Here is a 16,290-nt window from a genome sequence, read left to right as displayed (position 1 = left end):
TTACTTACTTGATTTACTATTGTTATATGGTTGGCAGAATTTTATGTTAAGTGTGTCACTATATTGTTGTAATAGTTAAATTGGATGTAATATGAAGTGTTGACATAAAACTAGGCACAACTAATTATCTTTCACTTCTTGAGATACAATCATTGTTTGATTTAGCCTATAACTAATAAATCTTTAATTATAATTGGTTTTTTTAGTTTACTTGGATCAGAACTGATAACCATATAAAAAGGCAGTAAAAATTAAAGTCTACTTGTTCTGATGACAACTGATAAATATACAGGTCTGCGCGTATACTGGTTGATGAAAAGGTGAGCAATCATTACTTAATGATCTTAAGTAATAAACACTTAGTATTGCTCATTGAAAATTTGTTAATTGTTTCAATGCATATGATCTAACGTTTCTGCTTTCCGTAATAAACACTATCTAGGATCTTTATTTTTTGGGTCAAAAGCACTATTTGGGATCTTTTTGTCATCTTCAGACATTGCTTGATTTTGTATTGTCAAATGATATATATTTTCATAATCATTGTGTCTGTATATTATATGGATTTATTTTTTATAATATTCAGTGTTCTATTCTTTGTATTAGATCTTTTTATACTTAAAACGTCTTTTTTAAAGTGTTAATTAAAATGGTTAATTGATAGTTAGTGTTTGCCTATGCATATTATTGCGTAGTATTTACTATGCACATGCATATTCATGTTATGCTATATGTAATGTTCACTGTTATTCACTTATTCACATGATATTTAACAACATTTTTTTCTTGCATTTTTTCCCATGCTGAATTGTCAAGCGACAATCAATATAAACATATGAATTTTGTTTCTTTATTGTTAATCTATTGATGCTAGGGATAATTTAAGCTTCTACATTCTTAACATTTTTCATATTTGACTTGCAGGATTAGTGTCAATGTACACCTTTCCGCAACTATTTGTTTTGTCTTTTTCCCTCACTCTGTATAATTTTAGTCAAATTGAACTACTCTTTAAAACTTGAGATTTAACTGAAGTGCCAAGAACTTAGTTAAATGAAAGTTAACTTTGGTTTGATGACATTTACATGATTATTAGGTCCACAATCATTGGATGCATTATCTTTTGTATGTTTTAATCATAATTTGTCATAAAATTTTCAATTCCGCAGCAACACGCAAGTGACACTTCCCGCAGAAACGCGCGGGTCACACTTTCTAGTAAAAGCTAATTCCCCATATGATCAAGCAATTCGAATGTCTAGCCTGATCCATCTGTAATATTTGCTCAGGGTTTCAAGAGTACTAAAAGTATTCTAAATGCTCAGAAAGAAAGAAAGAAAGAAATAATAATACTTCAGTATTATAATTTATTGGTATTTCTCTTCATTTAAATGGGAGAGGTTTTAAATTTGATTCTCGTCAAATGCAAATATGAACTACATTATTATTAGCTCATTGTAAGACTTAACTACTCCACCATCCCTTAATGTGGATAATATCATTTTATTCAAAAAAAATATAACCTGAACTAGTCCAATTTTGTCCTTAAAATAATTCATAGTATGGGTTGGCATATTAACATATTTTTCATGGAATAATCATAATGATTTACAGTGGATATACTTAGAGATCACTTCTCAGATACCAAAATGAGGATGTCAATCTAAAGGACCATTGGCTTCAAGAGCCAATAAAATATATACTTGATTCCAATATATACTTGTATAATTGGCATCCATGCATGTGTGTAGTACGTGCTACAATAACAACAGAGTCTTATTTACTAAATGGGGTTGGTTGTATAAATCTTGGAACGTCACTGCGCTCGGTTTTGCATTAAATCTTCTGTTAGCTCCAAACTCTATGTCTTTTCTTAAGGTCTCTTCCCAAGTCTCTTTCTGTTAGCTCCAACAACAACAACAGAGTCTTATACCACTGGTTGATGATTTCTTTTCTCTTACTTCGGCTTTGAGCTATCATTGAAGACATCTAATGGCCTGTAACTTCTTTCTCTACCATAACCTGGAATCATGTTTATAGTGAAGCCAATTTCTTTGCGGATACTTGTTTAGGCTAAAAATAGTATGTGACTTATAACTATGGGCCTTTATTTTTACAAAATATGAACAGTGAAACCAACTCAAAAATATATACCAAGTCCTTGACTTACAACACAAGAAACGAATCAAGAACGAGTCAGTGTCCCACTCATGACACAATCTTTTGATTAGAAGTTAAAATAACTTGTGATGCAAGACTGGAGGGAATACGATGATTCGGTGAAGTAGCGGTAACTTATGTAATAAATAATTATTTTTTACAGATGAGACTACTTTTTTTCTTTCCATGCATTATAGAATTAGTTACTTTAGGTTTAAATTAGTAGCACTTTCCACATCACCATCACTTTATGGCTTGGTCACCTTCTGGGTGACGGCCATCACAACTCAGTCGAGGTTTCCATGTAGATATTCTGGCTCAGAGTGTGTTAGTTTGGTATTAGAGCCAACAGCGGCATGCCTAGCATTCCAACACACAACTTGGGACTTTCATCCAGTCTCTAATTGCCATTGGCTCAAACCTTTGAGAGAAAGGAACTCTCAACAATGCCATTACTAGCAATGGGTTTTCTATTCAAGATCCTCACATTTGCGAACTTTGCTACTCAATTGCTATCTCCCTCGATGCTTTTAGGCCTTTCCATTAAGTTATACTTTTAACCGGTGTTACAGTATACACCGATTCGATCCCTGGCTGTTAAATCTTTGACCACAAATCCAGCCCTCTACCCTCTATCGGTTGCTCGCAATCTGAAAATATATCCATAAAAGATCACTGCTGAAGGAGCCTATCCTCCTTGCGCATCCAAGAATAAAGAACGAGTTCAAGAGGAGGTAGGCAAAAATTTAAATTTACATCTCCCTCGGAAGCAAAAACCATATTTAAACGTGATTTTACATCTAAAATTTGAATCTCTCTGTTGGAGATTTGCTCCGATGTATATTGGGAGAAGTTTCTTACACCACATTTAAGTAATCGTCAATCTTATCAAAAGAAAACACGATCCATGTGCAATCGGAATTCATAATCATTCATCAAGAGCAAAGTTTCCGAAACAACAAACCGGTTAGGAACACTTCAAACTCATCCATAGCAAGATACATGAAGATTACGATCAGCTACATGTTACAAATTCCCCACAACTCATGGTACCTCTTGAATTTTTAGTTTCAACTATTTGTGTATTTCATCATGTGAAGTAAAGTACAAGAGAGAAGCTCTTATAGAGAGCTCGAGAGTTACTTAAAGGCCAGTGGACAAGGGCTGGTAACAGACCACATAAAGAACCAAAGAATAAACTAGCTAACCCTAATTACAAGTTTAAAGGAGAGCTAATCCTAGTTACAAGTTACAATGAAACACAAACCCAGCAATTAAGGAGCAAATTAAGGAACAAGTAGAAAAGTGGCGGCTGCAACTCACACATGTGATTGTGAGTTGAAGAAGCAACTTGAGCCTGTACATCATATCCAGTACATCACTTCCAGTACTCCTCCTCAAGATGGATCAAAAGGGTTAATGGATCCAAGCTTGCACAACAACCGTTGAAACTATGTAGAGTCTAGAGCTTTCGTGAAAAGATCATCAAGTTAATCATGGCTTCGAGTGTACACAGTGTTGATGACATTGGTTTGAACTTGTGTACGAATGTAATGACAATCAACTTCAATGTGCTTCGTCCTTTCATGAAATACAAGATTAGAAGCAATATGCATGGCGGCCTGGTTGGCACAAAACAACGACATTGGTTCTTTGCTGGTGAAGCCAAGATCAAATAGAAGACTCTTCAACCATATGAGTTCGCAAGCTGCTGCTGTCATGGCTCTATATTCAGCTTCAGCACTATATCTTGCAACCACGGTCTGTTTCTTACTCTTCCAGGTAACAAGGTTACCTCCAACAAAAGTACAAAACCCAGTGGTGGACTTCCGATCAAGAGCATTCCCCGCCCAATCAGTATCAGTGTATGCCATGATGTGATTGGACCCATTTTTCTTCAGGAGTATGCCTCTACCGACTGAACCTTTGAGATATCTAAGTATTCTCTTGACAATCTCCCAATGAACTGATGTGGGGGAGTACCTAAACTGACTGACAAGGCTCACTGAGTAAGCAATGTCAGGCCGAGTAATCGTGAGGTAAATAAGTTTTCCAACCAAGCGCTGATAAACAGCAGGATTGGAGAGAAGCTCACCTTTGTCATCCAACTGAAGTTTGCTAGCAACGGGAGTGCGAGCTGGTTTACACTCAAGCATGTGTGTTTCATCAAGAAGATCAACTACATACTTCCTTTGATTTAAGAATAACCCCTTGGAAGAAGTGGCCATCTCAATGCCAAGGAAGTATTTCAAGACTCCTAAGTCTTTAATGGCAAATTCTTGATGTAGTGAGCACTTAAGAGCCTGGATTTCATTCACATTGTCCCCCGTAAGTATAAGATCATCAACATATATAATCACAACAAGCTTGCCTAGGACACCACTGTGAACAAATAGGGAGGAGTCAGCATGACTTTGTTTGAACCTTGCAGCTTCAAGAACTGAGCTCAGTTTGGAATACCAAGCTCAAGAAGATTGTTTGAGTCCATATATAGCCTTATGGAGCTTGCAAACTTTGTGAGGTTCACCTTCTCGTGGATGTCCATGAGGTAGCTTCATGTACACCTCTTCTTCAAGGTCACTATGGAGGAAAGCATTTTTTACATCCATTTGAAACAAGGGCCACTCATGATTGACTGCCACTGATAGCAACATCCTCACTGTGTTCATTTTGGCAACCAGGGCAAAAGTCTCCTTGTAATCAATGCCATAGGTTTGTGTGAAACCACGGGCTACCAATCGAGCCTTGTGTCTCTCAATGGTACGATTGGAATTGAATTTGGTCTTGTATATCCATCTACTCCCTACAGCCTTCTTACCTGTGGGAAGATCAACCACACTCCAAGTTTGATTTTTAGCCAATGCTTTGAGCTCTTCATGCATGGCCTTTTGCCACACAGTTGTACACACAGCTTCTTGAAAACTTCTTGGCTCAAGATTGTTTGACAATTGGTTGAGAAATAATGCATGTGATGCTGACAATTTTTGGTAAGTAATAGCTTCAAAGATAGGGTAACTTGCGGAGTGTGTAAGTACTCTTGTAACCTTAATGGAGGATGTCGATCTCTAGCAGGGTTCCTTCTTGGAGCTACCACAAATTGTGGAGTTACAGCTTGAGGTGCTGGAGCACTAGGTACTTCCTCACTGACCACCTCATCAATGTAGGAATTTGTGATAAAGTTTGGGGGGTTTGCATGAAGTTCTCCAGGAGTAGGCAGTGGAAAAGTGTCCATTAGACTCTCCCCCTGAGGATAATTCTCAGAATCCTTGTGAAAGAAAAGAGTGAGTTCATTAAACCGAATATCCCTAGAGACAATAAGCTTCCTAGTGTGTGAGTTATAACATTTGTATCCCTTTTGAGAACTAGAGTACCCCATAAACGCACATTTGACAGCTCTAGGTTCTAGTTTGTCACGATGAGTAGCTTGGATGTGAACATAACAAGTACATCCAAAGAGCCTGAGATGCGTCAAATCCACGGTTCTTCCTTTCATGACTTCAAAAGGTGACTTGGCATTCAACACACAAGTTGGAAGTCTATTAATGATGTAGGTTGCAGTGAGAAGTGCTTGGGACCAAAATCTCTTGGGAACTTACATCTGAAACATAAGAGACCTTGTTTTCTCCAACACATCCCTATTCTTTCTCTCATCTACACCGTTTTGTTATGGTGTACCAACACAGCTAGTTTGATGCAAGATACCATGATTGCTTAAGTAATTGGACATGTTATTGGATGTATACTCGGTGCCATTATTTGACCTTAAGGTATGTAGTTTTGAGGATAATTGATTTGTTATTAATTTGTGAAAGTCTTTGAAAGCTTCAAAAAGATCACTTTTAAACTTTAAAAGATACACCCAGGTAACCCTAGAATAGTCATCAATAAATGTGGCATAATATTTATACCCATCGAATGACTCAACACGAGAAGGTCCCCAAATATCTGAGTGTACAACTTCAAAAAGCTTGTTGGTTCTAGACTGAGATGGTACAAAAGGCAGCCTAGTGGATTTTGACAATTGACAGATCTCACACTCATGTGTGTTTTCACAAAAATTTGGAAATAACTTAAACATCACTGATTCTGAAGGATGAGCAAGACGTTGGTGCCAAATTTGGTACTCCTGGGCATGACTTAGGTTGGCAATGGGTTCCTTAACAAGATTGAACTTCATTGAGAGGTAGTATAAACCATTTAAGAAGTACCCTTCACCAATTTTCTTCTGAGTGACTCGATCTTGAAACACAACGTTATGAGGAGAAAATATGGCAAGACAGTCCAAAGTTTGCGTGATTTTTCCTATGGACAAAAACTGGAAAGGAAATGAAGGTACGTAAAGTGTAGTAGACTCTACATCATTACCCATCAACCTAATTTTTCCTTTTCCTATAACAGGTTCCCCTTTACCATTAGCTACAGATACATGAGTAAGATTAGTTAATTTTTGAAACTCATGTAGACAGGATGTTTTATTTGTTATATGATCAGTGGCACCTGAGTCTACAATCCAAAAATCATGTGTAAGATGTACATTGAGAGCAGTGGATAGTGCACTGATAATACCTGGGATATTGTTGTGTGTTATGGTATCTAAACCTGACAAAAAACCAGCAAATTTTCCAAGCATGGCCGTGGGGTTTTCCGTGATCATCTTTTCATTCTCAGTGGTCCCGTTCTTTCTTTGAAAAGGCAGCAAATTCATTAATCAAGGAAATTGGATTTGACGTGAAGTTTGCCATCTCATCAGCTGAACAACTAGTTGCATAGAGGGCTTTTGGAGCAAACCCTTTCCCATCTTTGATCATTTTCCCTTCCTTGTCAAACTTAGGTTTTAACTCAGGGTGTAAGATCCAACATTTTTCCCGTAGGTGCTCCTTAGTGTTACAATATGTGCACTTCCAGTCAGCCTTCTTCCCATTGAAAAATCTTTCACCAGAGATTTTGTGGTTGCTAGTGAAAGCCCTAGCCTCAGAACTAGACTTGGGCTCAATATGCATTACCTTTCTTCGAGTTTCTTCCCTTTGAATTGCATGACACACGCTGATGAATGATGGTAACTCTGAAGTCATTAGCAAATGACTATGAAGATCTTTATACTCAGCTCCCAAGCTTGCCAATAGTTGAAACACTTTATCTTCATCAGCCCTCTTCAAGAGCACAACGAATTCGGTTGTGTGTGGACGATATAGATCCAGCTCATTCCACATAGACTTCATGCTTCCAAGATGTTGAACGAATGATTGGTCAGCTTGCTTTAGGTCAGCGAGGCTCTTCTTCAATTCAAATACACGAGCAGCATTGTTTTGGCTTCCATACATTTCCTTGACATATTCCCATAGTAGGTGTGAAGATCCTGAGTAGCTGAAGAGGTCCAAAAATTTGGGCTCCATCGAGTTAAGAATCCAAGACATTACGAGCTGATCATTTGAGTGCCATGCATCAAAAGAGAGTGAGGTGGATTCTAGAGGATTGATGGTTCCATTTATGTACCCTAGCTTCAATCTTCCTCCTAGGGTAAGAGAGACGGCTCACGACCAAGGCAAATAATTGAACTCGTTTAACAATACTGAGCACAGCCGTTGGTTTGGATTGATCTCCCCGTGAATCATGTTGGTTGGTATTGAGGTTGAGGAACTTGTAGCCTCAGAACCGAATGGATTGCCTTTTGCCATCTCAACAAATGATGAACAGAAAGAAAAATGAGCGGAAAGGAAAGCAACAGATGCATGGTCCTATTGTTCCTGCTCTGATACCATCTTGAATTTTTAGTTTCAACTATTTGTGTATTTCATCATGTGAAGTAAAGTACAAGAAAGAAGCTCTTATAGAGAGCTCGAGAGTAACTTAAAGGCCAGTGGACAAAGCCTGGTAACAGGCCACATAAAGAACCAAAGAATAAACTAGCTAACCCTAATTACAAGTTTCAAGGAGAGCTAATCCTAGTTACAAGTTACAATGAAACACAAACCCAGCAATTAAGGAGTAAATTAAGGAACAAGTAGAAAAGTGGCGGCTGCAACTCACACATGTGATTGTGAGTTGAAGAAGCAACTTGAGCCTGTACATCACGTCCAGTACATCACTTCCAATAGTACCGAGGATAACCCGGTTCAAGCATCATTAGAATTACATTTTGAAGAACAGACCCGACCATTATTCAATCTCCGCTGGCACAGCCCCTACAGCCACAATGCACACACTCGATAACCTTCTCCTCCCTCAGATGCTTGGGAACTCGGCAAACGCATATGGTGGCAAAGTTATAGTCTCGGGGCTGCATTCATCTTAAACAGAAGAGTCGTTCGTAACCAGGCTGCATTTCAAACACAAACTATATGTCATCACATGTTGTTAGATAATAGACTTCAGATAGAATACACAAGCTATATGAGCATGCAATATTTTCCTTTCAATATCCGAATTAGAGTAACTGTTATCCAACAGTTTTACATACGACCTGCAAATATAATACGACCTTATTTAATATCAGACACTCAGCTTCAGCTATGTTTTTAGTACAAGTAACACTCGTACAAAAGAATACAATAAGGAAAACAGTTTTGGTTGGTTTTCCTCCATTACTTACAAAATGATAATCTTAACACTCTCCAAGACTTTCTGAGTCGATTTGCAGTAGTATGTAAATTTGGTTCTTTCTTTATCTCCTTTGGAAGTTAAGGAACTTGATGCCATAGGCAAACACAAAGCAGAAAAGGAGAACCCAACCGACGTGTGCGGCGGCGACGGCGGGAAGGAAATCATACTCAAAACCGAAAGCATCTTTGAGGAACATCTTCAATGGCATGGTGCCATATCCAGGAAGGACAATGTCAGCATTCTTGTCACCCAGTTGGGACATCACAAGGCCATAAAGTGTCCAGGCCACAGGGGAAGCCCAGTAGTACCACCTCCACCAGATTGGTATTTGCTGCAACACAGATAGACATTCAAAGTTAATGTGGATTTTTTAAACTATGGACTTTCATATAGTGTGGTTAAACGGAAACAATGAGCATTGATCGCGTATTTAGGGTTATTTAGGGATTGATTTGGCAAAAAGCAATTTTACTTATAAAAGATTTTGTCATAAGCTTCTTAAAGAAGCATATGGCAGGTGTTTCTCTAAAAACCATTTCTATGGTAGACGTTTCATCCATCCCAGAGGCAATCCCGAATAGGCCCTTAATTTTGATATCACGTACCGGTCTTGGAATGAGGAAGCCAGAAAACAAGTTCCAGATAATGAGGAAGAATGACATGACAATGGCAGCAATCTGATGGCCTGGAGTCAGTGCAACGACCATCATGCCGTACATAGTGAAGTAGATGAAGCACATTAGGATATAGTAGTAAAACCATAAGAATTTGCCGATTTTCCACTCAAATCCAATCATGGAGTAGAGGAGAAGTGTATATATGAATGTTTGGATTGCAACATAGATTGTCTCAATAGCCACCTGCAAAAAAAGAAAACTTGTCAATCAAGTAATATGATGTGTGCAACAAGTCTCTGAGGAATTTGCCAATTTTATATATTACCTGAGAAAATGCATAAGGCAGTTCAGAATACATTCCGGCAGCTCTTTCACGGTAGAAAACTGTTCTTTCAATGGCAACAACAGATTGGACCGCAGAAGCATTCGTGGCTCCAAGGAAAAGCACAGCAGCAAACAAGGCTCCCAAAAGGTTCATCAAATCTTGTTGTTGGGCTCTGTTACAAGAAAACTTTCATTTATATTAAATAGAGATGCTAATAACATGATTTCGTCAATTATGCAGTTAACAAACCAGATCTTACGTCTGTTGTCCCTTCTGCCAGAAGATAATACCAAATAAGACACCGATGACAATGGTTATGAAGAATCGGATGGCATTGTACTGAGGGTTTCTCCAATAAGACCAATACATTTTCCAGAAACAAGCTTTGCACTGAATAGAGAAAGGTTGGGAGTATTTTGTTGGAAAGTAGAGATCTTTGGACCCTGGAGCCGGTGTACTAAGCTCTTTTATAAGCTCCTCGTTTCTCCTAAAAGAACATCAAGAGGAAGAGTGAGAATCTTAAAACTAGAAATCATAGAATACCCGATTGAGAAAGATATTGCGACACTTACTTGTAAAGCAAGGAGTTTGCGTAAATGTCTGCAAAGTCCACATCAAGTTGAGCTTCAACGCCAGGAGCAGTGACATCCAGCATCCATGTAGCAGGATTACAACCATCCTTGATCTTGGTCACACCCGGGATGGCCTGTAGAAGGTTAAATATACGAGTCGAGACTGCATTAAAATCACAGGAAATGACTTCCCCACATGCATTTTCTTCTTCTGCACACCTCGTTTATTTTTGTCACTTGATTCTCCTTTGATTTACTCAATGTAAAGACTACAAATAAACAGGGGTGTGCAAGAGAGAAAATGCACGTGCGGAAACCATTTCTTTAAAATCACTAGTGAAAGACGTAAAAGAAATAAGAACTGAAGGGAAAACTCACTTCAAAATGCTCTACAAGCTTGTAAGAATGGCGGCCAAGGGGTCCACCATAAATGATTTGCCCTCCACGTTTCATCAGAAGTAACTCATCGAAAGCTTCAAAAATATCAATGCTTGGCTGGTGAATTGTGCAGACAACAGTTCTGCCTGTGTCCACCGTGTTTCTCACAGTACGCATGACGATAGCAGCAGCCCTAGCATCAAGACCAGATGTCGGTTCATCCATAAAAATGATAGAGGGGTTAACAACCAGCTCCACAGCTATGGTTAGTCTCTTCCTTTGTTCTGTTGAAAGACCATCTATTCCCGGGAGGCCAACAAGAGAATCCCTTAGTGGATTAAGCTCAACCAAAGCCATGACTTCTTCAACAAACATCTATATCACCATTAAGGAAGAAACTTTTGGTACTCGACAAGATTGAAAATAGGATTTCATGAAGAAAGGAAAGATTCCAGTGCAACATACCTTTCGTGTTTGTGTATTTACATCAGAAGCAAGACGGAGCCAGGCTGAATACAAGAGAGATTCATAGACAGTAACATGTGGAGAATGGATGTCATTCTGTTCACAATAACCGCTGACACGAGCAAATGTTTCCTGGTTCTTTGGATAACCAGATATGTTAATGGTCCCTTCGATATACCCACCAGTTTTTCTACCTGCCAAGACGTCCATAAGAGTTGTTTTTCCAGCTCCACTAACACCTACAAGGGCTGTCAATATTCCGGGTCTAAAAGCACCACAGACATCTCGTAGTAATTGAAGGCGATCTTCTTCAACTCCATGAGTCTTCATTTCCTGGAATCAGTAATCGATAGAAGTGTATTTGTTGATCAAAATGAGTATGTAAAGCATCCGAAATAAAATGTCTAAAATGAATAACTTACAGAGGGCATATCCACGAAGTAGTTCACATGGTTAAACACAAGCGAAAGGGGTTGGAAGGGCAAAGCCATTCCTTTTTTTGGTGCATGATCTGAATCACCAACAATTTCTGAAGAACTTTTCACTGTCATTTCTTCACTTAACGACTTCTTTCTCTTTCCTCCACTTTCTTCATCAGATACGACAGCTTTTGCATCCCCGAGAGCTGCTTATGGTTTTCCAAAAAAGAAAAGGAGGGTGTGTCAGCTCCGGAACTTCATTCCGTTAAGAAAAGAGAGTAAAGCTTCAAAATGAGATGAACTTACGGTTCAGAAAAGTCAATGCTGCAATGAACAAAATGTTGAAGAGGAGAGAAAAACCAAATAGTGCTCCAATACATATCCAAAACCAGTATTCATCTGTGAAGAATCCTTTAGACTTGAGGAGGACTTCCCCGACTGTAGTTGCGTTAATTCTTGGATCTGTATTTGGCTGCAAAAGAAGATAAGAATCGATTAGATGAAGGTGTTTTTATGGAACGAAAAATCATGAACTGAAGACTATCAAACCACGGTGAGATTTAACTGCGCTCCATCTTTTGTCAAGGAATTCATTCATGACGATCGCATTTTGTCCATACATCATAGGGAAAATGTAGCAGCCCCATAGCACCCAAGGCTCAAGGTCATCTGCAAAGAAAAATAGCTTAGAAACTGAACAATCATAAAGAATTGGAAATTTTCAAGAAATTTGGAACAAATTTAAGCATGCTAACAACTTGCTTTAACTACATTAACATGGTAAAGTTAGATATAAGATCGATTACTTACTTTTGGAAACAATAAATCCTCCCAGAACGAATACCATTAGCAAGGTAAAAACACCAAGCGTGTTGGCAACAACTTGTGTTCTTCCAAGTGCAGCAATGAACCGAAAGAGGGATAGAGCCATCTGATGTATGCCAAAGAATGCCAATAACTGTTTGAAAAATCTGGAGCAGTGAAGAAAAAATCATGTGAGTTGTTAATCCGGAAGGATATAAATTTATAAGATGGAAACTGAAAACTGTGAACATTACTATTTACCTGCTAGCTGCTGGCGCAAATCCAATGGTGTAATAGGTAAGAATGATCCAAATCCCAGATTCCATGAACGAAAGCGGGATCCTAAGGACCCAAATTGGTAATCCGAAAGCCCATGCAGGATAAAACAAGAAATCCCTCTGCTTATAGAAAACAGGAAGTCTGAAAACAGTCATTGCCAGTTCTGCCATACCATTAAACATCACATTGATCAGACTGAAGAACAGTGCTCCGAAAAATTTTCCTCCATCTTTTACTGTCCCCACAGGCATTTCTGTTCTAAGGAACACAGTCAAGGCGATCAATGACATTATAGTTATCTGCGTGGTCTTAAATATGTACACGAACGAATTGCGCTTCATTAGCAGCCACTCCCTCGAAAAACATGCCTTGAACAATTCCCAGTTTGAAATGCCATACTTCTTTGTGACCAATGCAGCCGGATGAGCTCTGGACTTCTCGTAAGGAACTTCAAGATCAGCTACAAGCTGTTGGCCAATTCGAAAAGAGTTGAAGGCCTCCACGAACTCAGGAATCGAAATATATCTGTAAGGTTGACCTTTTTTTAACCAATACTGCTCTTGGTCCTTCCTGGATGTCACTTCTTGCAAAAAATCAACAACTCCTTTCCTCTCCGGGCACTTGAATCCCATGCGTTCGAAGAACTCAAGGACACTCTCGCGCAGACCTTGGTACACGATTTGCCCTTCCGAAAGCAGGATTAGGTCATCAAAGAGCTCAAATGTCTCCGGCGCAGGCTGCAGAAGAGAGATGACCATGGTAACATCCATTATGTGAACCAATTGCCTCATGTATCTGCATATCTGAAAAGTTGTGGAACTGTCTAACCCTGTTGATATTTCATCCATCAGAAGAACCTTTGCTGGTCCTACCAACATCTCCCCTACACATTGTTCAATCAATTAGTCCCTAAACCATAATTATAAGAAGATTTGATAAACAAAATTAATAACATGGTGCGAAAAAATGTACCCGTGGTCAGGCGTTTTTTCTGGCCACCAGAAATACCCCTCCTCATATCATCACCAACCAAGATATCAGCACAGGTATCCAATCCAAGTATCTGTAAAAAATTATATACTAATTAGTCAGATTTTCCAAAAATCATAATCCAGTAGAGATTTAAGGGATAGGAATAAACAGAGGTGTGCGAAAATCGTTTGTCTTAAAAAATGAAGGCAGTCACAAACCTTGAGAACATAATCTGTGACCAAACTAGTCTTCTGGCCTGAGACTGAGGTAGCTTTCATGAATGCATCAATCTCGGGGTCTGGCTTGATTCCGGCTTCTTTCTCTCTTCTTGAGAGTTCAACCAGCATTTGGTATCGAGTTCCGACACCTAAACAACGTCCCGAGAAATCCAACGTCTCTCTCACTGTCATTTCTCCACAGTGAAGATCATGCTGACTAATGTAAGCACATGTTCTTCTAGGAACAAACTCATGCAGTTCTTGGCCACAATATGTGACTTTCCCAGAAACCTGCTCATCATTTTCGAAGTAATATCAATAACAAAGCTTAATTATGCACACTAATTAAAAAATTTAGAGTGAAAAAAATCTCACTCTTAGATCATCATCAAGCTTTCCTGCAAGTGCTAGTAACAAGGTAGTTTTGCCTGCACTTGGAGGACCCAAAAGTAGGGTCATCCTGGGAAATTATCAAATCAGTTAACTGTTGAGAGCATTCACTTATGCACCCAAGGTTCCGAGTTCGAACCCCATCCCCAACACAAAACTAAACAACTGATGTAATTTCATACCTGGAAGGTCTGACGATTCCACTGACATCTTTAAGTATCTGGATCTTTCTCTTTTTTGATGGAGCAAGCTTAATTAATCCCAGAACACTCTGCAGCTCAAAAAACTAATATCTTGAAAAGATAATAATTTAAAGAAATTTAAAAAGTTAAGCAAGAAAAATAAGTTTTGCATAAAATTAGTTAAACCAAGAGAAATCAAACCTCAATGGTGTTCAAGGTAGCATTAAGTAGAGTAGGCAATGCTCTGCTCCCAACATACACATCCCCATCTATAGACAAGTTCTCATATCGGACTTCAATCTTCGGAATTTCGATCCCCACACTACAAAAATTAACAAAACCCAAAACATTAAAACATTAAAAAAATCCTAAAAAAAACCAAAAAAATATTAGCTCGGTTTGGTTTTTCTTTTCTTTTTTTTTATACCAAAAGTTGTTTTTTTTTTTTTTTTTTTTTTTTTGAAAAGATACCAAAAGTTGCTTTACTTTAAAGTCAAGTAGTAAAAATGTAATGGTAAAAATTAAATATTTTGTTTATTTTAAAATCAATAGTCTCCAAACAACAACTTATAAAAGCAATCTTCATGTTGCTTTCATAAAAAGTGGAGTTGAGTTTTTAATGAATAATTTCAATTCTTGTAATATTCTCATTAGTTATTTTAAAATGATATTATTTATCTTTCTACACACATTTTATCCCTTGAAGAATAAAGTGACCGCCACAACTGCCACCACGACCACAAACGGCATCACCACCGCTACGGTCTTCCCTAGCACAATTGTTACCTCTACACTCCAACCGCCACACCCCACAATTGGCACCACCACTATCATACCCCCAACATTGATGTCACCATCACCACCACCACCGCCAACGCCACTGCCACCACCACCCCTACTCCCATGTTCATTTTTGCCGCTATATACAATTATATATTTTCCTATTAAAATTTACCAAATGTTTAAAAAAAAAAAAAAAACAAAAACAAAACAAAAGCAATCCCAAACTGACTCTTAATTTCCTAGTTTTTAAGAAAGCAAATATATGATTTTCAAGACAAAGTTTCGTAGATTAGACCAGTTCACTAGGACAGTCCGTGACCGCCCATACACTCAAATTTGAATCCTCTGTAAATTTGAGTAGTTCATAATATCGCTTTCTACTAAAAAAGAAAAGAAAGAAAGAGTTTCAAACCTATCAGTTCTGTCCCTAAGGCTTCTCAAGAACCTTTCGTTATCATCTCCCACAACCTTCAATATACTCTCCATCAACTGCTTCCTCTCCTGCACTCCCAGCTTCGTCACGTCCACCTCATCAGTCACCACCCTCCCATTGTCCAGCACCCGCCTCAGCATCCCTCTTTTCAACCTGTCATACGTCGGCAGCCGCTCGATCGCCGCCCACCGCAGCTCCTCCTCCTCATCCTGCCGCCCACTCCTGTTGAACACATCCGGCGGCGCCTGCCACACTTCACCGAAACTTGTGGACGCCCAGCTCCTCTTGCTTCCCAACCCCAAGCTTCTCCGGCTGCTGGTCGACTGGGCCAGATCGTCGCTCACCGAAGTGGCCGCCATTTTTTATCTAATTCAACACAGCTTTTGCTTGTGTCCAACTTATCGATTATTTGCCACGTTGCTCATAAAATCGTGGTAAAAGGAAGCAACGACAACTGAGAGTTCGTTATATTAACTGAACTGTGCCGGTGCTTTGGATATTATAGCAAACTCAGGTGCTTATCTTTGATCTAAATTAACTCAGGGTCTTATAGAAATGGTGGGGGGTGGTGGGGCTTAATCATCGTCGAGGAAACGGCGTGCCACGGTGGTCCACTGGTGGTAATAAAAGAGAGTGAGTGTGAGTGGTTTGGGAGATTTTTGGTGAGGGTTTCAATTTCATATGTACCGGCAG

At 38.9% G+C, this 16,290-nt stretch overlaps 1 protein-coding gene across 1 annotated transcript; it reads right to left on the bottom strand.

The window, feature by feature from the left end:
* Positions 1-8,551: 8,551 nt before the first annotated feature.
* LOC137745556 (ABC transporter G family member 34-like) lies at positions 8,552-16,290 on the bottom strand. The gene is made up of 18 exons (XM_068485517.1): positions 15,577-16,290; positions 14,583-14,703; positions 14,382-14,470; positions 14,185-14,269; positions 13,810-14,100; positions 13,592-13,682; positions 12,602-13,502; positions 12,347-12,507; positions 12,102-12,205; positions 11,843-12,008; positions 11,540-11,742; positions 11,118-11,450; positions 10,653-11,027; positions 10,275-10,408; positions 9,962-10,189; positions 9,703-9,874; positions 9,366-9,620; positions 8,552-9,091 (listed from the first exon to the last, which is right to left on the bottom strand). The coding sequence occupies exons 1-18, from the start codon at positions 15,954-15,956 to the stop codon at positions 8,822-8,824; spliced, it is 4,359 nt and encodes a 1,452-aa protein (XP_068341618.1). The 5' UTR covers positions 15,957-16,290; the 3' UTR covers positions 8,552-8,821.

This window comes from Pyrus communis, chromosome 9 (assembly GCF_963583255.1).
Source record: "Pyrus communis chromosome 9, drPyrComm1.1, whole genome shotgun sequence".
NCBI classification, from domain to species: Eukaryota; Viridiplantae; Streptophyta; class Magnoliopsida; order Rosales; family Rosaceae; genus Pyrus; species Pyrus communis.
The sequence above is the reverse complement of the archived record's forward strand: the minus strand, read 5'-3'. Positions and strand labels throughout refer to the sequence as shown.